This window comes from Sesamum indicum, linkage group LG8 (genome assembly GCF_000512975.1).
Source record: "Sesamum indicum cultivar Zhongzhi No. 13 linkage group LG8, S_indicum_v1.0, whole genome shotgun sequence".
Classification (NCBI taxonomy): Eukaryota; Viridiplantae; Streptophyta; class Magnoliopsida; order Lamiales; family Pedaliaceae; genus Sesamum; species Sesamum indicum.
The window spans coordinates 20142837-20165244 of record NC_026152.1 but is presented as its reverse complement, the minus strand read 5'-3'; the positions used below and the strand labels follow the sequence as shown (position 1 = coordinate 20165244).

The window sequence follows — 22408 nt, the reverse complement described above, 5'->3', positions numbered from 1 at the left end:
TTTTAATATGTAGTGGTAACATGATCAACGCATAAAAAAGATAATAGAAGAATTTTAGTAAAAATTTGAATTGAAGACCATACTTTAATAGCGCAACTAGGATATTGATTGATCATTTATAATTATTCAAATGTCAAAGTGATATTAACGATAAAATCTAAGTACCATAATAAATTTTACTCATTTAAATTATGTCGATATTCTTTGTATATGTTATTTTTGTAAAGGCCGAAAGTCGATTATCTGTTTCTGTTAGGAGAAATAAGAGACAAAAGTTAGGCTATTTATCTTTAAGACAATCATTGCCCACACTGGTGTTAATGAAAATGGCAATTTGTCTATCAAGATACATCGACTTATAATCTCAAACAAACTTTAAGAAACGACGAATCAAATAATATTTTGGAATTCTCTTAATAAAAGACAACATGCTTTTATTGCTAAAACATTGAAAAGTTCTAAAATGTCATCCAAATTGAATGGAATGAACTTGTGAAAGTATGAAAATGAAGTGAATAGAAGTTGGAAATGTATCATCCAGTGGACATGTCCAATTAAAAAAGTCCTATGTATAATATGTTTTATAATATTATATATATAGTGTGTGTGTATATATAAATAAATATATTTTAAATTACTTAATATTTGATCCCGTTCACTTTTACAGTTGAAGATTAGTGGTTGTTATAAGAAGTATATAACAGATAATTCGACAAAAAATTAATGTAGTTAGTACTTACTCAAGGAAGGGGAGAGTATGCAATATTTTGAAAATTTAGAGAATTTTTTTGTATATTTTTTTTAAAACATGAGCTTTTAGCTAAATTTTAAAAACACATGAGGCGTTTTTTGTTAAAATTAAATAAGTACACTTTTTCACATCAACTTTATTTATTTTTTTCTATCCAATAGTATATTCAATAAAATACTTCCATTAATTTTCAACTTAAAAATTAGTAGATGACTCATCTATTTGGCAACACATTTAAAACTTGAAGTATTTATACAATTGTGAATTATATTAAAAAGATTTTATCTGGTATTGTGATTACAAATCTCAAATACATGATCAACGGCTATTTTTAATTTTGTAATTCCTGGTATATCCGAAATTAAAAAAGAAAAAAGAAAAAGGAAAAAGAGCCTTTTCTCAACGGTCACATTACACAAACAAACTGAAAAAGGAAATAAAATCCAAAAGCTATCAGAAAATTATATTTTTCCGTCGAGGTAAAAGGAAAAAAGAGGCGGAGACAAAAGACAAAAGATCTGAAGAAACGGAGGCGCGGTGATGTGTGCTGTGCTCTCAACCCCAGCACAACGCAGCCCGAAGACGAAGACCGACAGCGACCTCACGACGCCCTTCCATCCATGCCATTGTTTTTTCCGTCTCACTGCCCCACTGATAAACCCTAGTCTTCTCACACTCCGCTCTCAAAATCACTAGCACTTACTCATTGTCGTTTACACTTACCTGCACCCTCCGATCAATGAGAATTCAGTTGAAAATTTGAAGAATCTCTACGAATCGGAGTTCGAAATCGAGTGATGGAGTCGCTGCTGGAGCTCTGCGATTTAATCTCGCAGAATCCATCGCAATTTCCAGAAAAAATCGCCTGGATTTGCAGCCGGTGCCCGCCGGCGGAGTCTCTGTTATCTGGATCGCCAAGGGTTTCGAGGTCTCAGCTCCATGCCATTCTCACGGTCGCGCGATTGCTTTCCAAATGCCCGAATTCCAATCACGAAACTCCAAAATCGCTGGTTCTCGCGTTTTACCGGTCAATTCCTTCATCCTTTAATCCTAAGTTCTGGCCACAGGCATTCTCCTCCGAGGCCATTTCTTCATTCTTCAACGATTTCTTGAGTTACATGTCAAAAGCGGCGGAACAGTCTCCTGATTTCGCTTCCGACGTGGCTGGATTCACGGGGGAAATTGTGATTCAGACGATAATCAATGCTGATTCTAGTGTTTCCAGGGTTTTTCTGAAAGCGCTATGCACGAATTTCCCTCCGATTCTGCCTTCTGATGTGAATAAATTGATTTCTGTTCTTCTTGATCGGTTTGAAATTCCCGTGCCAAGCTCGCCAAGGGAGGTGATTTTGGCAACCCCTGATGCGGCTTCGGCTCAGAGCTCTCCCCTCAGTGTGAACCATTATCAGTCTCCGCGTGTTGAGGTCAGCATTATTTCAGCAGATTCATCTAGCAGTGCAGCTTCAAAAGATGATGGGTCATCGTCTAGGGGGATTGTGGTGAATGGGGACGGCAGCATTACATGGAGGAGTAATGGGGATTTATTTGGTGCCAGTCTTGGGTTCGCTGATGGTGACAGAGGTAGTGGGGTTGGCACCGCAGCTTACAAGAAAGCTGTGACATTTTTTGAGGAAGAGTCAGTGGAGAGTCTTGAAAAACAAGAGATTGTTTTTAAGCTGATTGGACATGTATTCAGTAAGGCATTGGATCCCCATCTGGTGGAGCAAGTGAGGGGGATGGCAAAGGATCAGCTCGAATCAATGCTTGCTTTTTTAAAGGTAAATAAAATTTAATAAACTTACAACAGCTTTGTACTTACATGGTTGTATGGGAAATAGGAAAGTGCTTAAAAAATCAGGGAAAAAGGTCAGGTTATGAATGTTTGCTGTGTCTGTGTTGAATGGGCAGATAAGGAAGCGTGATTGGTCAGAGCAAGGGCAGTTGCTGAAAGTTAGGATCAACAGGAAGTTGTCAGTTTACCAAGCTGCCACGATGTTGCAAATCAAGTCTCTGGCATCTCTTGACACAGAAGGGAAGTCATCAAAGAGATTGTTGCATGGAGCTCTTGCTCTGTTGATAGAGGCTGCGGAGGCATGTTTGTTCTCTGTGTGGCGGAAGTTGAGAGCTTGTGAAGAGCTTTTTAGCTGTTTGCTTTCTGGAATTTCTCAAGCAGCTGTTGCTCGTGGTGGACAGCTCCTCCGAGTTCTGCTCATTCGTTTTAAACCCCTTGTGCTGGCTACTTGTGCTCAGGTACATTCTCTCTTTTGTTGGATTAATACTCGTGATGATTGCATAGTTTCATAGTGCAGTATTTTTGTTGCCCCCTATTAATCAACTATGCACAGGCTGACACTTGGGCAAGCAGCCATGGAGGCATGTTTGAAAGTGTCATGAAAACATGCTGTGAGATAATTGAATTTGGATGGGCCAAAGACCGGTCTCCTGTGGACACTTTTATCATGGGACTGGCCACTAGTATTCGTGAACGAAATGATTATGATGAAGAGGTTAGTATAAGTAAATAGATCATTATAGCTGCTTTCATTATTGCTAATGTTTTATTCTTGTGGCTATTGTCATCTACAATATTGTTTCCATTTGATACATTGTCTCTTTAGCTAATATTTCGTGTTCTCCGCTTTGCTCCCGTGAAATATATTTCAAATCTCCTGTCTGAAGCAGTAAACCACCACTATCTTGCAACAACTTTCAGACCCATCAAGAAGCAAATAAGAACATTAGGTTCTTTGTGGACTCATGTACCTAAAACACGAATCTAGGTTCAACGGCTTTAGAACATTGTATTTTTCTAAACACTCTTTACACACTTTTTGATTTAGTCTTGCATCGGTTATAATTATTTGTTTTCACCCTCAATAGATTTTTGAATATAGATGTCTTCAAGGGTGAGGGTACTTTTAGACGGACATGAATCGTATTTTCTGTTGACATGTGGATTATAGTAGATTGATATTGCATTGCATTTAATACGGCAGTGGTTAAGTTGATACTGTTCTTTAGATGATAAATGTTTAAGGATATAGAAAGGAAACATCTTATTAGGCCATTAAGATACATCATGTCCATCTGAAAATATAGTTTAATTCAGGTCATCCTTAGGGAAATAAGTACGGCATTATTTGTTTGACATTTGTTTGTCATGGAAAATGGACTAGACTGTGGAACTACCGGAATCTCCATATGCATTTATAAGTAAGCTATTATTTAATTTACATTTTTTTGGGGACTGGAACAGCAATCTCATGTCTCATTATTTGTAAACTACTTAGTTACCTACTTCCCAAGCTAGTCTATCCCTAAGTTTGGGTTGGAAACCAAGATGTATGTGCTCGTAGTTTGATGTTTAAAATATTTTAGTAATTTACTTATGCCTTATGTGATAATGTTCTTGTGTGCTTTTCAGGATGGGAAAGGGAAGCTGACTGCTCCACCTGTACAGCTGAATGTCATACGTTTGTTAGCGGAGTTAAATGTTTCTGTTAGTAAGCCTGAAGTTGTTGACATGATTTTACCCCTATTTATTGAGAGTTTAGAAGAGGGCGATGCTTCAACACCAGGCTTATTGAGGCTTCGAGTATGTTCCTATCTTTTTAATGCAGAATATATCTGCATTTTTATCTTTAGGCTTCCTTACTATATCATCATTATAGAAAGGACTGTCAATAAAGAAAGGAAATGAGAATATTCTTACACCATCTCTGGAAAATAGTTTTTATCTTTTAACTGTGTTGTGCTAATGTTTCTTCATGCACTGTGTTCTCAACCTGCTTTTGTTGAGGTACTGCAGCTTCTTGATGCTGTTTCTCGCATGGCGACCTTAGGTTTTGAGAAGTCTTACCGCGAAGCTGTAGTGCTGATGACTCGGAGCTACTTGGGTAAACTCTCCAGTGTTGGTTCTGCAGAAAGTAAAACCCAGGTACCTGAAGCCACGACAGAACGTGTTGAGGTATGCTTTCACTTCTTATTATATTATTATGTAGTGTAAGTTGTGACAGAAGTATTTTTGAAATGGATGCTCACTGGTTGAATTACGCTTTAGACTTTACCAGCGGGATTCTTATTGATTGCGAGAGGGATTACTAGTAATAAATTGCGCTCGGATTATCGTCATCGATTGCTGTCATTGTGCTCAGATGTGGGCTTGGCGGCAGAGTCGAAAAGTGGAAGGTAAAGTCCGAAAGCAGTTAACTCGTTACAATGTTGTTGTTGTACTGGTAGCACCGTAACCTCGTAACTGTTAAAATCTATACTTCAGGAGTGGGGCTGATTTTCTTGGGCCACTGCTGCCTGCTGTGGCTGAAATATGTTCAGACTTTGATCCCACTGTAGATATGGAACCTTCACTCTTGAAGCTATTCCGAAACTTGTGGTTCTACATTGCTCTCTTTGGGTTAGCACCTCCAATACAAAAAACTCAGGGCATGAAAAAGTCAGTCTCAACTACACTTAATAGTGTAGGCAGCATGGGCACCACTGCCCTCCAGGCCGTGGGTGGACCATACATGTGGAATTCGTTATGGTCATCTGCTGTTCAGCGCATTTCTCAAGGGACCCCACCTCTGGTTAGTTGACCTAGGGACTGCTTTTATTCAAATTTTATGTCTTGTTATTGCCACCTTCATGGGGTTTGCCTTTTCTTTTGTGATATACATAAAGATAAGTGGACACTGTACTGTTTAACAATTCTTTTAGGAATCAATATGTCTGTGCTTATTCCATGTTATGGTTTAACTGTTGTCTTCTTACCTTTTAATTGCATTCATGGTTCTTGCCAGCATCTTGCAGATATATACTGTTAGCCGGCTTCAAGTCTTTTTGTCCTTGTGATGTGAATTGCTAGGCATGATATTGGTCTCTCTGTGGAGTTTTTTTTTGCACGTGAAAACAAAAATCAAATTGGATTCTATCTTGCTTAGATAGTCGACCTGGAAAATATGATGCTATTGCAGTACTTTATATTTATATTATGCAGATGATGTGTCTCTCTGCTCAAATTTATTTGTTGCAAATGGTGCTTGTACATTAAAGCCCTTTTTGTGGATTTAAGGATCTGGTGGGGAAGGAAAGGAAGGTAAATGAGGGAAATGTTGTGTGTGTGTTTCTACTCTGCATGTCATGAGAATTTTGGTATGGAATGTGCTTTTGGCAACATTTATGACTTCAGTCAAGCAGCTTAGACCCAATTTTATCTCATTATGGCTCAAATTGTCCATCCATCTGAGTAGAGATTTTAATCCATCATTCTGTTAACCCTCTGCTTAGCACTTGCAACCATATGCTGCAAATCAAGAAGTGAGAATATATCCAGGGTGCATAGGTGAGGGGTGCAGCTTACTTTATTGGTAGGATTCTTTGACCTTTGAATTGAAGAGGCTAGTTCGTTTTCCTAAATAGAGGAAGACTGAAGGAAACATATAATTTTCTATATCTTGCGTAAACAGAACTCCTTGCATCAGGTTGACTAGCACGGAGAGATTCTTATTACTTTTTGCTTGTTTTGTTCTATCATTATCACTTCCTTTATATCTCAGTAAGTATATTTTTCTACTTGATAAGCATTTCTTGAGTTCCGAGAGCAAAAATGTTTGTTTTAGGTTGTGAGCTCTGTGAAATGGCTTGAAGATGAATTGGAGCTTAATGCTCTACACAACCCAGGTAGTAGGCGAGGGAGTGGAAATGAGAAAGCTGCTGTGGGTCAAAGAGCTGCTCTTTCTGCTGCTCTAGGAGGGCGGGTGGAGGTTTCTGCAATGAGTACAATTTCAGGTCTAATCATGTTTTGCCTGTAACTGAAGGTTTTATATTTGTCAATCAGGAAATTTCATTTCTTTTTTGTTGCAAGACTACAAGGAGGGTTTAAGTCCTCAAAGATGGAGCCTATTTGTCTGACTTGTTCAGGTGTCAAAGCGACCTATCTTTTAGCTGTAGCATTTTTAGAGATAATACGGTTTAGTAGCAATGGTGGTATTCTAAATGGAGCCCCGAGTTCAACTGCTTCGCGAAGTGCTTTCAGCTGTGTCTTTGAATACCTGAGAAGTCCGAATCTTATGCCGGCTGTCTCCCAATGTTTGACTGCTATTGTTCATCAGGCATTTGAAACAGCATTAACTTGGCTGGTATTCTATCCTCCCTTCTTCTTTCTTCTTGTTTACAAGTGATATGTGCTAAAATTGGTTGCTGGTTCCTTGCGCTTGGACGGTTTAGTGCTCTTATGGAGTTAATACTCATCCTAGGTGAAGTGTGGAGAAAGAGATGGGGGAGTTATGATAATTCAACATTATCCGTGTTTGAAAATCTGGAGTGTCAATATTTTATATACTATGCATTTGTATTAATTTGTAAATATATTTCCTCTATATGTCATTATTTCTTCATCTAATTAGAGATATAATTTCTACATTTTTGACAATCTAAAATGAATAAATTATGCAAGTGGTTGCAACTTTTGGTAAAATAAAATTGCTTTTTTCACCTGAAGGAGAAAGAACTATATATTCTAATTGAAACTTTTATAGCATGTGACAGTCTTGGATTGCCAACATAGTAAACTCAATCATATTGGGGACTAGGCTTATCATCTTCCATCTATTTTCACGCACACTAGGACGTGTTACAAGCACGATTCTCTCTTTTAGGGCAATAGACAGGTAAAAAAATTGCTATTGGCATGATATAATTGGTGAAATGCCAAAAACATTAAGAGTATGCAGATATCTTCTGAAACATGCCGATTATGTCACATATCTATCTTGGCAGAAAGCATGAATTAGAGTGCACTTGTAACTTTGTGAGGCAAATTAGTTAACAATTTTGATTTAATTATTTGATCTGTTTGCCTCCTCCTCTTAGTATGTTTCTGTGTTCTGTTACCTTCCTAGGTGTCTTTTTCCAAAATATAATGTTCTCGCAACTTGCTGCAGGAGGATCGAGCATCTGAGACTGGGCCTCAAGCTGAAGTCAGAGAGTCTACTCTCTCTATCCATGCCTGTTTCCTCATAAAAAACTTGTCTCAAAGGGATGAGCATGTACGAGATATCTCTGTTAGTTTATTAACTCAACTTAGAGATAAATTTCCTCAGGTAACAGTGCACTATGTTTTGTACTGTCTTTTGCTTCTGGTTCACATTCCAAGAGCACTTTTAAATGGTCTATATGACTTGCAGATTTTGTGGAATTCATCATGTCTGGATTCTCTGCTACTCTCAATGCATAATGATCCACCACCTGCAGTAGTGACTGATCCTGCTTATGTTTCCAATGTCCGTTCTTTGTACCAAAAGATTGTTCGGGAATGGATTGTTGTTTCGCTTTCACATGCTCCATGCACTAGCCAAGGTCTTCTTCAGGTTTGTCTCCTTATGGACTGGAATTCATTCCAAGTTATTTCACTTTCCTTCTTTGTTGTTTATCTTCATTATTTTCTCTTGTTTGTTGGAATATCTAGCAGTTTGCTTAATTGCTTGTACCTTTTCTGTATTCTAGAATTTCTTCCTTCAGAAGATGTGCTGTTGGTTATGCTGTGAAAGTTGAGCTTTTTATATTGTTTTTCTTCTTTATTATCATATCCAATATATATTGGCAGTAAGCTGTTTTTATCATCAATTATGCATGAATACCTATTTCGAGGGCCACAAGTTTAACATTGATGTCGGATCATATTCTGGAGAGAATAATCTTAATGCACATGCATTCATGCAAAAGGAATTACTGAACTTGTATTATGAGGTACAGTAAGAAACTGGCTAGGTTGAACTTCTGTCGCCGTCAAAATGTTTTCCTATTCACTTTTAGTTCCTACTATAATATTTGGGTTTACTTCCACCCAATCTGATACTCGCATGCTATCCGTGCTTCTTTTAGAAGCCCTGTCAAGTGCTATAATTCATACCATCAATACAGTTTTTGTCTCCGGTTGAGAAGTATACCCCCTTTTCTGGATGATCATTGATACACGATAATGTTTGTGACTTGCATGTATATATATCGAGTTCCCAGAAAATGCTCTTTGAACTCTATGTTGTAATCATACCATTAGATATAAAAGTTGTAAATCAGTTTTGTTCAAATTTATGTGTTCAGCTGAATTATTTGTTGTTTCAGCTTGTTAATGAGATGAGCTCTGTGGCTTTGTGCTTCTCTGTTAATATTGTTAAATTCTGTAATCTCTTACAAATTGATATGCAATGAACCAAGTTGTTAAGTGCTGCTGAGATGATAATTATTTGATTTGTAGCCTTTATCTATCAGCAGTTGTATATTCTAGCCCTTTAAGCGGTCATCAACAAAAAGTGCTTTGCTGAATTTGCTATGAGGATATCAGCTCCTTTTCTTAATACTAAGCATTTGTATTCTCATTCTCTTTCAAAGTTTCTCTTTGATTGGTCCCAAATGCAAAAGGAGGGATTAAAATTTTGTTGCCTGGAAATGCATTATACCTTCAACTTCTTATTCAAAAGCTACGGTACTCAGGAAAACCTTTGCAAGGCTAACACATGGCAGAGAACACAGCCTACAGCTGACGTGGTTTCTCTTTTGTCTGAGATAAGGATTGGCACGGGTAAAAATGATTGTTGGATTGGTACAAAAACTGCAAATATTCCTGCAGTCATGGCTGCTGCTGCTGCAGCTTCCGGAGGAAACTTGAAACTTACAGATGCATTTAACTTGGAGGTTCTTGGTACTGGTATGGTCAGTGCTACGGCAAAGTGCAACCATGCTGGAGAAATTGCTGGCATGAGAAGGCTGTATGAGAGCATTGGTGGTTTATCCACTGGTGGTCTCAGTCTTGACCTTCCATTTTTGGGGTCCTCTGCACAACCTCCTCAACCCAAAAATGAATCCTTTAATGAGATATTGCTTAACAAATTTGTAAGGCTCCTTCAGAAGTTTGTAAATATTGCAGAGAAAGGTGAAGAAGTAGATAAAAAGTTATTCCGTGAGACATGTTCTCAAGCTACTGCCTTGCTTCTATCGAATCTGGTAAAAATACTATTCCTTTATATAATCAATTGTGTATTAATCAACTAGCTACTTTAAATTTTTATTTTTGTTTTATACGTGATATAACATACTTTTTCAGGATTCAGATCCAAAATCAAACATTGAGAGCTTTTCGCAACTTCTACGCCTTCTTTGCTGGTGTCCAGCTTACATAACCACTCCTGATGCCATGGAGACTGGCGTGTATATCTGGACCTGGTTAGTTTCTGCTGCTCCTCAGCTGGGATCTCTTGTCCTTGCTGAGCTTGTAGATGCATGGTTGTGGACAATAGATACCAAGCGAGGCCTTTTTGCGTCTGACATAAGGTGCGCTGGGCCTTCTGCAAAGTTGAGGCCCCACCTTGCTCCCGGAGAGCCTGAACCACAGCCTGAGAAGGACCCAGTAGAACAGATAATGGCTCATAGGCTGTGGCTTGGATTCATTATTGATCGGTTTGAAGTAAGTATCGATTATAGAGTGTTGTATGCTTTCTTTAGGACACTGCCTTCTGCTTTTACCCTGGTCCAAATGTTATTCTATGATTGTCTGCTACATGTACTCACACAGATGCTTGAAGTTGAAAATGTTGCATATTGCTGACTTCATTTGTTGTTACCAATCTTCTTGTTGTGGGTTCTTTGTGCCATGCATGAACATAATATAAACATTGATCTATTTGCTTTTGTAATTTCATCATCACTTCAGGTAGTTCGTCATGATAGTGTTGAACAGCTTTTGCTACTTGGTCGGATGTTACAAGGGACAACAAAACTCCCTTGGAAATTTTCACGGCATCCAGCTGCTACAGGAACTTTCTTCACTTTTATGCTTTTTGGCCTAAAATTTTGCTCGTGCCGAACACAAGGGAACCTTCAGAACTTCAGATCAGGGCTTCAATTGCTGGAAGATAGAATATATAGGTATGACCTATAAGCAGAAATATAATTCAGTTATAATGTGCATTTGATCACCTGTAGTCTCATGTAAATTTTATAAATTTACATGTCCAATGGTCTGTGTTTGGATGTCATGATGCCTGAGTGGATATTCCACCGCAGAACTCGCACATTAAGTGATGTGAGCAGTGAGCTTGTTGCTTGTTAAATGCTTTTCTGACTTGTGTGTACATGCACAGAATGGACACACTTTTATCTGAGATGAGCCTAATTGGGGCAACCTAGGGATGTGCCCCCAGCAAACTATCCATGGAGCAGACCTAGACACAAGTAATGCAAATCATAGCGATTGAGCTTCTAATTCAATTTCCATTACTGATTTCAAATCATAACAATTGAGCTTCTAGTTCAATTTCCACTACTGATTTCAAATCACAACAATTGAACTTCAAAAATTGAGCTTCTAATTCAATTTCCATTACTGATTTCAAATCATAACAATTGAGCTTCTAGTTCAATTTCCATTACTGATTTCAAATCACAACAATGGAACTTCTAGTTCAATTTTCATTACTGATTTAGAGGATGAGGAAAAAAGAAAAAAAGAAAAGAGAATTATCGTTTACAGGCGATTGGCTGCTACAGATGACATTTACCTTCAAGAGTGTTTTTTTTCCCCAGACGTTCACACTAGTGCGTCTATTTTGTTAACCTCAGTTGAAAGAAGTAGTGCCCGTGGTCTTTATTCTGTTGGTGTGATAGATTTCCTTTTTAGAGTATTCCTCACGTATCATTTTTTTTGGCAACAAGAATTGGCAGATTAACTATTTTTTGTTCAATATATCCGACACGTATGATTATATGCCTTTTAATGGGTATTGTCCTGATACTTAACTTTCATATCTGTTTTAGATACTGAATCCCTTGTTTTAATGGGCAAGATCACTGTAATTATCGAGCACTTCAGTTATCTCCCATACATATATCATTTTGCGAAGAATATCTGTAACATTAAAATTTGTCTTCTTGATATTTTACTAGTTAGATTAATGATTGAAGTTTATTTTTCTCTGAATACTCTGGTTTATTTTCTTTTTGGCGATTAACAGGGCCTCCTTAGGGTGGTTTGCACATGAACCTGAATGGTATGATTTGAATAACAAATATTTTGCTCAGGCTGAAGCTCAATCTGTTTCATTATTTGTCCATCATCTTTTAAATGAACGAGGGGATGTGGATCAGCTTGATCAGAGAGCAGGGGTAAATGAAAATGGTAGCTCTATAAATGATGTGGTAAGATATCGTACTGGAGGTCTTGATGTGTCCCTAAATTGTCCAAAATCTGTTTATCTCAGGAAGTTATTTCTACTTTTATGGATTTCTTTATGAGGTTTAGAAAATGAGTCTTATATCCTGCAGAAGGATCAGTATCACCCTGTCTGGGGTCAGATGGGGAATTATGCTTCTGGACGAGAGAAGCGGAGGCAGTTACTGCTGATGCTATGCCAGCATGAAGCTGACAGACTTGAGGTGTGGGCTCAACCAGTTGGACCAAAGTAATCATTATAAACTTTTTCATATTATCTTAGTTTTCTTCTCCTTTGATTTTGGCCATCCTATTTGAGTATCTATCATCTTCTCTAATGTTGTATTCAGAGAAATTGCTTCTCGGCTTAAAATCAGCACTGAAAAATGGATAGAATTTGCAAGGACTGCGTTTTCTGTTGATCCTCGTATTGCTCTATCATTGGCTGCAAGATTTCCAGCGAATTCTGCTCTGAAGGGTGAAATCACCCAACTAGTTCAAGTATGTTGAGTTAAAGATGAAACTTGCTAGCTCAGCATATTCATGTGGTAACAGTATTTTTGACATAAGAAAGTGCTGGAATTAATGCCTTCAAGTTTCCGGATATGGGTCCTGTTGATTGTTATAGTCTATTCATGTTTGGCGCTTTTAATACTTTCACTATGAATAAAATTCTATTTTTGATATTTGAATAATGAACTAACTCCTTAACTGAAAGACTTTCCGTGGATTTTCATGTTAAAACATCCATGTAAATTTTTGTGGTTTTATTTTCTTCCTATATGTTTTTTGTTTTGAACACCTTTTGACTCACTCATTGATTTTCCTTTCATAGTCACATATACTGGAGATCCGCTCCATTCCAGAAGCTTTGCCTTATTTTGTCACCCCGAAAGCAGTGGATGAGAATTCGACATCTTTGCAACAATTGCCGCACTGGGCAGCTTGTTCAATTACACAAGCTTTGGAGTTCCTTACTCCAGCTTATAAAGGTCACCCACGAGTCATGGCTTATGTTCTCAGAGTGTTGGAATCCTATCCGCCTGAGAGAGTGACGTTTTTCATGCCTCAGCTGGTCCAGGCATTAAGATATGATGACGAGGTTGGTTCTAGATTTGACATGATTATGTTTTTCTTATCATTTTAAAAATAATCTGGCTATGTGAAGATGTCAGATCTACTATAACTGGAATTAATTCATAAAAATATTCTGGAGCTAGTCTTCATTGTATTTTTTGTGGTGCGGTTAATGTTTGTCACAACTTGGAGCATGCTTGATGTTGTAAAAGATTATGAATAAATCTTTGTAGCTTCATAGAAAATAAGTTTTGCTTGATATACCGAATTTAACTGGCAAAGAAGTAATAGAAAGAAACATCTTATTTGAGGTGTGTTGCATTTTGTAGCCTCAGCATCTTACCGCTTGTACTTAGTTCCAAATAATGAGGATTGGTAAAATAAATTTTAGAATATCCTAATGGAACTTTTTCTTTTGTTGGTGGCCAACTCCAATTTGCAGAAGTTGGTTGAGGGATACTTGCTTAGAGCTGCTCAAAGGAGTGATATTTTTGCCCATATATTGATATGGCATTTACAGGTGAAAGAAATTCACTTCCATTGAGTAATTGATTTATGAAATATCAACACAGTTTGTTTTATGCACTGTAGGGATGCATACATATGACAAATATTTTGTGGTTTTGCAGGGTGAGACATGTGTTCCTGAATCGGGGAAAGACGCAGCTTCTACCACGGTATACACAGTAAATTGTTTAAAACAACATAGAAAGATGAAAATATGTGTCTTCGTAATTGCTTATTTCTGGTAATTGGTTGTGGCGCCCATTCCTAGTTGGTGCTAATTAAATTACTAATGGAAATTTTTTCTGCATGTTTCTCTGCTTTTCTGCATCTTTTTACAATTTTTGTTGTAAGTTGATTCTAATTTAAAAAAGAATCCATTTACGCTATTACGATGATATTACTATGAACTATCATCGTAATACACTTTTGTAGGTTATATTGTGTCTTTCCAGAAAAAGATATAATGATTCTCTGCAGAATAATCTTTGGCTTGTTGATGTCAAGCTATGGCTAAATTCTGACTCACTATTTATTCCTGTGTCTGTATCTGAAGATTGTTGATATTTCGTGATTGATATTAAAACCTACTCAGTGTACTTTCTGTTATTGGAGCCTTTTCATTTCACTTTATTTTGGTAGAATAATTTTTGCTGGATGATGAATACTCTTGTAGAAAATGAAGCGCTATAGTAATGATGTATTGGTTTTTATAGACTTATAGATAATCCAAATTCCTGTGAAACCTCCCTTGTAATTCTCCTGTTCCCCTTCATCCACCCATATTTCCTCTCATAATATAGTCCTATGTCCTTAGGGGAAAAGTCAATGTTCTTTCACATGACTTCTGATTGTGGGCATTTCTACACACATGAATCCATGTTTTGCACATTTTAAAGTAGTTAATGGCAACTTGTCTGAGAATCACTGTGTCTGAACCCAAAGCATCAAATATTTGTCTGGTATACCTGTGAGGTTGCATCTCGAGACCATCTTAATGAACATATATATTTTAGCACCCATGACTCCCTGTTATTTATTTGGAAGGCCCCTTGCATTCTTGTTGAGATGTTTCAGTTATTTCTCCTAGGAATATGGTTACATATCTTTTCAGCTGGTTTTAGTCACTGTTAAATGACAATGCTGAATTAACGGTGCTCAAAACTGAATTCCTCATGCAGCAATGTAAATGTATACTTTTCATGTCATAATTTCTATTTAGTTCTAATTAGAAGCTTTTAGTGTCACAAAGTTTTTTTGTTATGCATATTGGTTCGTGCTAGTTATTTTTGGGTGCTATTTTCCTCTCCTTGTAGAATAACTCGTTTCAAGCACTACTTCCGGTTGTCAGACAACGAATTGTTGATGGTTTCAACCCCAAAGCATTTGATGTGTTTCAAAGAGAATTTGATTTCTTTGACAAGGTTACATCAATATCTGGTGTCCTGTTTCCACTTCCAAAGGAGGAAAGGAGAGCTGGCATAAGAAGGTATTCTTTCGGGGGTTTTTCTTTGGAAAGTGTGCTTGCTGACTTACGATATCTTGCTCATTTCCAATCTAAAACCATGATTATTATTTCTTGAACTGGAATAGGGAATTGGAGAAAATTCGAGTGGAAGGAGATGATTTATACCTACCTACTGCTCCTAATAAACTTGTTAGGGGTATTCAGGTTGATAGTGGAATCCCTTTGCAATCAGCAGCAAAAGTTCCTATAATGATCACATTCAATGTGGTGGACCGGGATGGGGATCCCAAAGATATAAAGCCCCAAGCTTGCATTTTCAAGGTACGTAAACATATTTTCAGGACAGATGACGTTTTACATCTAAAGCTTACCTGAGGGAGCGGAGAAAACTCCCATTTATTTTTGTGTCATGCCTGAGCTTCTGAATAGAAAGCTTGTGCATGTCCAAGCTTCTACTGAACTTGTTAGTGCACTTCCGGGGTGAGTTAGCCAAAAGCTTGGCATGCTGGGTTATGGAAGTACTCCTATTCATGTATTCACCTGGTTTCCCCTTCCATTAGGGTAGGCAGTTTAGATAATACTGGAAAAGGGCTGATGAACTAGGAGCTGTGAAAAGATCTTGCAGCGAAGGAAAGGATATAAACTGACAAGCGCTTGATGGGTGGCTGTGTATCAGCTCTCAAGCTTTGGCTCTAGTATTGTGTGGGAACATCCATTTTATATCTTATGTCAATGGTCCTTGTGGTCTTGGGACCATTTAGACACTTTAAGAGCCTTATATCTTTTGATGCAATGCATTATTTATGTGCTTCATAACATTACCATTATCAGATACCTCATATCTGTGTCTTGTCAAATCTTACATTTGATATCTGGTGTGTTTAAATTTGAATAGTAACATTCCCTTGAACAGTAAATTTGAACAGATACCATTCTGACATTCCCTTGCCTCGAGGATGTCTCATTGTTCAACAGTAATTTTGATTAGATGGGTACAAGAGGACTGTGTTTCTAATTCACAGAGGAAAATTTGAATTCAACTTTCCTGCAAAACTCTGTTTGTAATAGGCTAAGAATATATATATATATATATATATATATATTGTACTAGGCTAAATATACTTTGCTGTTTGTTTTTTGATGGTGTGCTGATTTATTTCTAGGATTGAGAAAGTAAGCTACATATGCTTTTACCTATGACCTTTATTTGCATCATAATGCATATTTTCTCTTCAAAATGTGTGATACATGGCCTGATGAAGAGGGGTCTGGATCTAGGTTGGGGATGATTGCCGACAGGACGTTCTTGCTTTGCAAGTTATTTCTCTTTTGAAAGACATCTTTGAAGCTGTTGGCCTTAATCTCTATTTGTTTCCTTATGGAGTACTCCCAACTGGCCCAGAAAGAGGAATTATTGAGGTATGTCGCCGTCTTTACTTAGGTCGTTTTTATTACTGAAACCACCATCAGGTCACTCTCACTCTCAAGTGCTATTATATAATTGGTTTTTCACAAATCTAATTTTGGTCTTTTGTCATGTATCTGAAATTTATTATTTGATTTTTCACAACCTTGTCTGATGTATCCAAACTTCACCCTGGCGTCCGGTTGTATTATCTTTCTTATTTAGTTCCCTCTGCTGTCATATTGGTTCACTAATGTGTCATCTCATCTTTTAAATAAATCCATTGGGCTAACCAGAGATCCTGTTGTATGGTATATTACTTACTATTGCTTGCTTACAAAGGTCTCGTACAAACATCTGAAATGAACTGTATCAGGAGGGGGCAAAAGAAGCAGGCGAGATATGTTTTTAACGGTTGGTATTAGGCAGTAAAGTTTTTTCAACTTTGAAAAAGCGGAACTCCAGTTTTTTCAGATTTTAACGTCTTCTGCATTCTTATACGGGCTACTCTTTTTTGATCTATGATATAATGTGGGGGCACCGAAAAGGAAATCTTTAATAGAAATGATTGTTTAAACGTGTGATGCTCGAATGAGTATCAGGAAAAAGTACATTGCTGGTTGTGTAAACACCATTTTGTTGACAAGTTGCGGAGGGTGTCATGGGACCACTTGTCAGAAGAGTGTCAAAGGATCACGGGGATGAGCTAAACTGGGGTTTAGTTGTTGAAGTTTGACTCTTAGATTTCATACTGAGCATATGCAAATGTTTGACTTATGTGTTTGTTGGTCTACAATTCTAGATGAATGTAAAGTTTGGTGTTGTTTTTCATTATGCAAGTTGAGTAAGGTGAATGTAAGAACTTTGACTCTGTATGATGTGTAGCATGCCATATTTTGTTGAATTTGTTTTCTGCATTGGGCTCTGAAGAATGTTTTATCTGCATTTTCTGCATTGCCGTATTCTTTCAAGGCCATTCAGTCTATTGTTTGTGCGGAGTTTCCACGTAAAATTCCTTCATCCTTTCTGCTTGGCAGGTTGTGCCCAATTCACGAAGCAGAAGTCAGATGGGTGAGACCACTGATGGTGGTCTATATGAGATTTTCCAGCAGGACTTTGGGCCTGTTGGTTCACCGAGCTTCGAAACTGCTCGTGAGAATTTCCTCATTAGCAGTGCTGGATATGCAGTTGCTAGCCTCTTGCTTCAACCAAAGGATAGACATAATGGGAATCTTTTGTTTGACAAGTAAGCAGTTTAGTATGCAGCATGGTTTATTGATGTCTGAGACCACAAAACAGATTAACTTGGTTACAATTTGCTTACCTGTACATGGTTCTCTGTGCTCCTTTTAGTTGCCTGTGGTCCTGATATGGTTTATGGTCCGGATCTGGTTTGCCAAATAAAGTGGGAAATTTAATCTCGTTAGTACACACCTGACCCACCCCACCCCACCCTCCAATTGCAACCCGTAACTACTGTATGGACAGTTCAGTTATCTTTCTGCTTTATTGTGTGCTTCATACGCCTTACATGCTATACCTATTACCAAAGAGTTCTGAGTGTCCCGTGATCTTGCCTGTTTCTTACCACCAAGTGATCTTTGCTGATCCACATCCTCCTGCTATCCAGAGTGAAGATAATTGGGTGAAGGGTTAAATACGTTGCTTGATGTGAATAGTGATTCATATAATCTGGTAAATAGTTGATTATTAGCCTCACGAGCTCACTTTTCTAGCATGACAGATTATGCTGTTTCAGTTGTGCGCTTGACTGTTCTATAAAACTTTCACATCTTGATCAAAAAAATTTTCTCCTCTCAAGCGTTTCTTTGAGTGAAATTGATTGAAACCTGGTCACATCACTGACACCAGAGTCTAAGCTAATATAAGTTAATTGTTTGTGAATGCAGTGTAGGCAGGCTTGTTCATATTGATTTTGGTTTTATTTTGGAAACTTCACCTGGGGGAAACATGCGATTTGAAAGTGCCCACTTCAAACTGAGTCATGAGATGACTCAATTACTTGATCCATCCGGGGTGATGAAAAGTGAGACATGGTACCAATTTGTGAGGTAAGAAACATAGTTCCTCACTGAACAATGTAATTATTTATGGCTCATTTTGCCATATTGGCCTTGTGCAATTATTTTTACATGATGTGGTTATGAAGCCTATTAGTTTTATCTTTCCTTATGCAGCTTGTGTGTGAAGGGTTACCTTGCTGCACGCCGCTATATGGATGGGATCATAAATACAGTCTTATTGATGATGGACAGTGGATTGCCTTGCTTCAGCAGGGGTGATCCTATTGGAAATCTACGCAAGAGATTTCATCCTGAAATGAGCGAGCGTGAGGCAGCCAATTTTATGATTCGTACATGCACAGATGCCTACAATAAGTGGACAACAGCTGGTTACGATTTGATTCAGTATCTGCAACAGGGCATTGAAAAATGAGGCAGCACCTCAGTTTAGTTGCCATCAGTTGTACATTTTGATCTCTTGTAATTTTTTCACTGCATGTATCTTGTAGCCGAGGGAAGAGGGGAGCGAAAATAGCAGAAACAGTAGGTGCTATTTTCGTGGGGGATCACCGCTACCGTAGTTGGGATGTGCGAGCAATTGTTTAGATAGAACAAAGAAACATGAATATGAGCTGCTTATGTGTGGTGGGATTCCCTCGATTTGTAAAAGTATAGGGTTTAGCTATATTTTATCCATCAAAATTGAAAGCTCATCTAAGTAAAAACATGCAAAATCAATATGAACAGGGAAAGCTTCTCATGGAGTGAGTGGCTGGTTGGAACTAGTAGAGCTCATATAAGGTGTAGTCAGTGTGTATTATATGTAGGTTTTGGTGTACACGACTGTTGTGGTTTGCTGTGCTTCTCAAGTTGAGTACACAAGATAAAATTGTCTCATCAATCAATCTCTTCAGGGTGATGATTATTTGTTTTTAATTTTCATGTGGAACTGGAAGTCATTATTCAAGAGTTGTACCCAATGGGCAAGACATTCCTTGGAGCTTTTGGTATTTACATCGATCTCGGATCGCTTCAAAATCTTAATTTTCAGGGTGAATTTATAACGGGGCATTTTTAATATTTAATATAATTATAAATATATTTTTATTATTTAAAAAATTATAAATATATATTTGAGTTAATTGTCGCCTATAATGTACTGTCATGGAAAATATTTGCTATATGATTATTAATTTTAAGATGTATTTTGTAATTTTTTCAAATAATGAATAGGTATTTATAATTATGATAAATTCTAAAAAAATCTCGTAATTTATCATAATTTTTTATTTGTAATGAACGCGATTATTTTGAAGTCTTTGTAAAGCTTAAAAATGTGAAAATATGAATAAGCGGTAAGATTTATTGCAACTTTTCCCCACGGCTTTGTCCTGCGTAAGAATAATATATATATATCTATATATGTATGGAATACAAAATTGTGTAAAACCCATCTAAGAAAGTGGGTTTGGGTCGAACCCGAATGATCTTCAGATTAGAATACATTCATCAAGTCAGTAGTATTAAGCAGGGCTTCTTCTCAAGGCATGAATGCCACCGCCGAGGTTCGCGCCACACCGCCGGTGCAACTTCCTCTCCTCCGGTCTCAGGCTGCTGGAAACTGTTACGCTGCCTCCGCATTGACTGAGAATTTCGCGATAGAGTGCCGGAATCTCAGCTACTCTGTTAAAACTCGGCAAGGAAGAATTCTACCTATTCTCAACGATTGCTCTCTCAGCATCCCCGCTGGACAGTTCTGGATGCTCCTCGGCCCAAATGGATGCGGGAAATCTACGCTTCTAAAAGTATAGAATGCTGTGGATATGTAATTGTTCTATTTGTCTTGTTGTGAATTTTTTGTTTCTAGTAACTTTTGCATAATAGAGTTTCTTATTTGCAGTTTTCAATTGAGGCTACTATCTCTGATTGAGAATATACAATCAGATACCTGGGGTATTGTGTTGCCTGTGTATTAGTTATTGTGATATGTTGCCTTTGTGCATCGCAGTTTTACATTTTGGCAGTGTGTTTTGTTTCTAGGAATTGATGCTTCAGAATTGGAAGTAGACAGTACTTCAGTTCACATTGTGAATAGATTTTTTTGTAAGTTTTAGTTCCACAAACCTCAGTTTATGGATCTTAACATACCGTGATATTTGTTTTGTGGATTTTCGCAGATTTTCGGTGGTTTACTGAATCCAACTGGTGGATCTTTGCATGTAAAGAAGCCGCGGAGTTTTGTGTTTCAGAATCCTGATCATCAGGTTGGATTTCTTAAGAAGTGCGAATTATGGTGTGTACAGTTGTCTATGTTCTTTTATGGATGGCTTCTACATGCAAACTTTTATGTCTGTAACTTCTGTTGGTAAATTATGTTCTTGCCCAACCACAAGCACTTTCAAGTCCTACAAAGAGATTGTATCAATTGTTTCTTAGGCTGAAAATGCAGTCTATCTAGCTTTGAAGCGTGAAGTTATAAGGACGATCCATACACATCGGTAGGAACATATTTTCCTTGGAACTCAGAAATGGGGTGGCTCTACTTTTTCTGCATAGTGATAGGTTGGTATTACATGTTAAAACAACCCCCTTGTGAGTTCATGTTCATCTATGCTTCGTACATGGATTTCAAATGGGTAGAAGTTGGCCAAAATGTAAACATTATCCGAGGCTAAACTAGCTGGTAATGGGTTATACCATAAGTATTGTTGGCTAATCATGTGGGATTATATCTAACAGTGATTACATTTGTATTAACTTGACCTAACATGATTATTTAAGAGCCACAAGTTTCCCTGGTTGAAATAATCTAAGAGGTTTTTAAAGTATGGTTGCAAGAAAAAAATTCTAAGTGAAGAGCTTTTATTGACTTAAGGCAAGATGTTCTTCCCGCACCAAAAGATATTACAATTGCCATTGAGAATGGAGAGATGATAGACAGATTGGTTGAGGGTTGGTTTTGGGATCAGATAAGTTTGAGCTTAGCATGCTGGCACAAGAGTTTATTTTTGAGAGATGCATATTTATAGAACCGACCATATTCTTTTGGGTAGAGTATATGCTTTGAAAGTTAGCGGAATAAGATGGGAGTACTAATTCAGTTACATTGTTTTAGAAAAATCCTTTTGTAGGCTTTCCTCCTTTCAGTATATTATCAGTCGTTCACTTCTTTAGTTATGTGGAATCACATTCTGAATCTCATTTGGTGAAACAAAATTGTCTTCTAGGATAAACCATGTGGTGACATGACCTTTCTGTTTGCAGGTAGTTATGCCCACTGTGGAGGCAGATGTGGCATTTGGCCTTGGCAAGTTCAATATAACCAATGATGAAATTACGTCAAGAGTGGCTAAAGCTTTGGATGCTGTTGGCATGTATGAATATTTGCAAGTATGTTAAAAGAAAAAACTATAAACTGCTTAAGGTCTATTGTCACGAGATTTTATTTTATGCTTAACGACCCTTTTCACTCATCTAGAGACCAGTTCAAACTCTTAGTGGTGGTCAGAAACAAAGGGTTGCTATAGCTGGTGCTCTGGCAGAAGCATGCGAAGTATTTTTACTAGATGAACTCACATCATTCTTGGATGAAAATGATCAGGTATGCATAATTTACTGTCACCTGCTTTTGTTTGCCGTTGGAATGACAGAGGAGAGGAACTTGGAAAGGATATCTTACGAACTCTTGCCATCTGAAGTAAAACATTATTAGTATTTTTACCTTGCTGATAAGGAGGATTGTGCGTGAATGCTGGAAACCAGTCAATTCCTAATCCCACTAAATTGTCTACTGTCACGAGACTCGTGACCAAGATTGTAATTGCAGCAAATCCAGTCCTCTCAATTTAAGTTCCTTAGATGCAGTTTGGCTTCTTTGCAACTCATTTTTTCTATAATCATTGAAAAGTTTCTGATTTTAGATGGGATCATGGACATCTGAACAAGATTAGTTGCTTACGTTTTGCTAGGTTGGGGTTAT

The 22408-nt window shown here is 37.5% G+C and overlaps 2 protein-coding genes across 3 annotated transcripts in view; both read left to right on the top strand.

Annotated features, from left to right (window-relative positions):
• On the top strand, positions 1195 to 19336 carry LOC105169619 (phosphatidylinositol 4-kinase alpha 1). 2 transcript variants are annotated; one of them, XM_011090065.2, is made up of 26 exons: positions 1195 to 2529; positions 2660 to 3001; positions 3097 to 3258; positions 4176 to 4346; positions 4560 to 4718; positions 4812 to 4939; positions 5028 to 5334; positions 6367 to 6535; positions 6668 to 6885; positions 7690 to 7848; positions 7933 to 8115; positions 9239 to 9748; positions 9849 to 10208; positions 10455 to 10669; positions 11755 to 11938; positions 12065 to 12201; positions 12302 to 12452; positions 12787 to 13053; positions 13471 to 13548; positions 13658 to 13705; positions 14849 to 15021; positions 15126 to 15321; positions 16279 to 16419; positions 17443 to 17651; positions 18316 to 18477; positions 18604 to 19336. In XM_011090065.2, exons 1-26 carry the CDS (start codon positions 1549 to 1551, stop codon positions 18860 to 18862), a joined length of 6069 nt encoding a protein of 2022 aa, XP_011088367.1. In that variant the 5' UTR covers positions 1195 to 1548; the 3' UTR covers positions 18863 to 19336. The 2 variants fall into 2 exon arrangements, with proteins under 2 accessions (XP_011088367.1, XP_020551877.1); XM_020696218.1 differs by having other exon boundaries at positions 7690 to 8115.
• The window catches only part of LOC105169907 (ABC transporter I family member 10, chloroplastic), a 2807-nt gene continuing 275 nt past the window's right edge, over positions 19877 to 22408 (top strand). Inside the window, exons 1-5 of the mRNA XM_020696064.1 lie at positions 19877 to 20234; positions 20607 to 20693; positions 21694 to 21819; positions 21908 to 22030; positions 22398 to 22403. Coding sequence (XP_020551723.1) covers positions 19977 to 20234; positions 20607 to 20693; positions 21694 to 21819; positions 21908 to 22030; positions 22398 to 22403 — 600 coding nt within the window. The 5' untranslated portion in view covers positions 19877 to 19976. The remainder of the gene's footprint in view (positions 20235 to 20606; positions 20694 to 21693; positions 21820 to 21907; positions 22031 to 22397; positions 22404 to 22408) is intronic.

What these genes read in the sequence shown, in the direction of transcription:
- LOC105169619 (XM_020696218.1), top strand. Translation starts at nt 1,549, where the DNA reads ATGGAGTCGCTGCTGGAGCTCTGCGATTTAATCTCGCAGAATCCATCG. An exon ending in CTAGCCAAGGTCTTCTTCAG is followed by an intron (nt 8,116 to 9,238) that starts GTTTGTCTCCTT and finishes TACGGTACTCAG; the next exon opens with GAAAACCTTTGCAAGGCTAA. An exon ending in GGGAATCTTTTGTTTGACAA is followed by an intron (nt 17,652 to 18,315) that starts GTAAGCAGTTTA and finishes TTGTGAATGCAG; the next exon opens with TGTAGGCAGGCTTGTTCATA.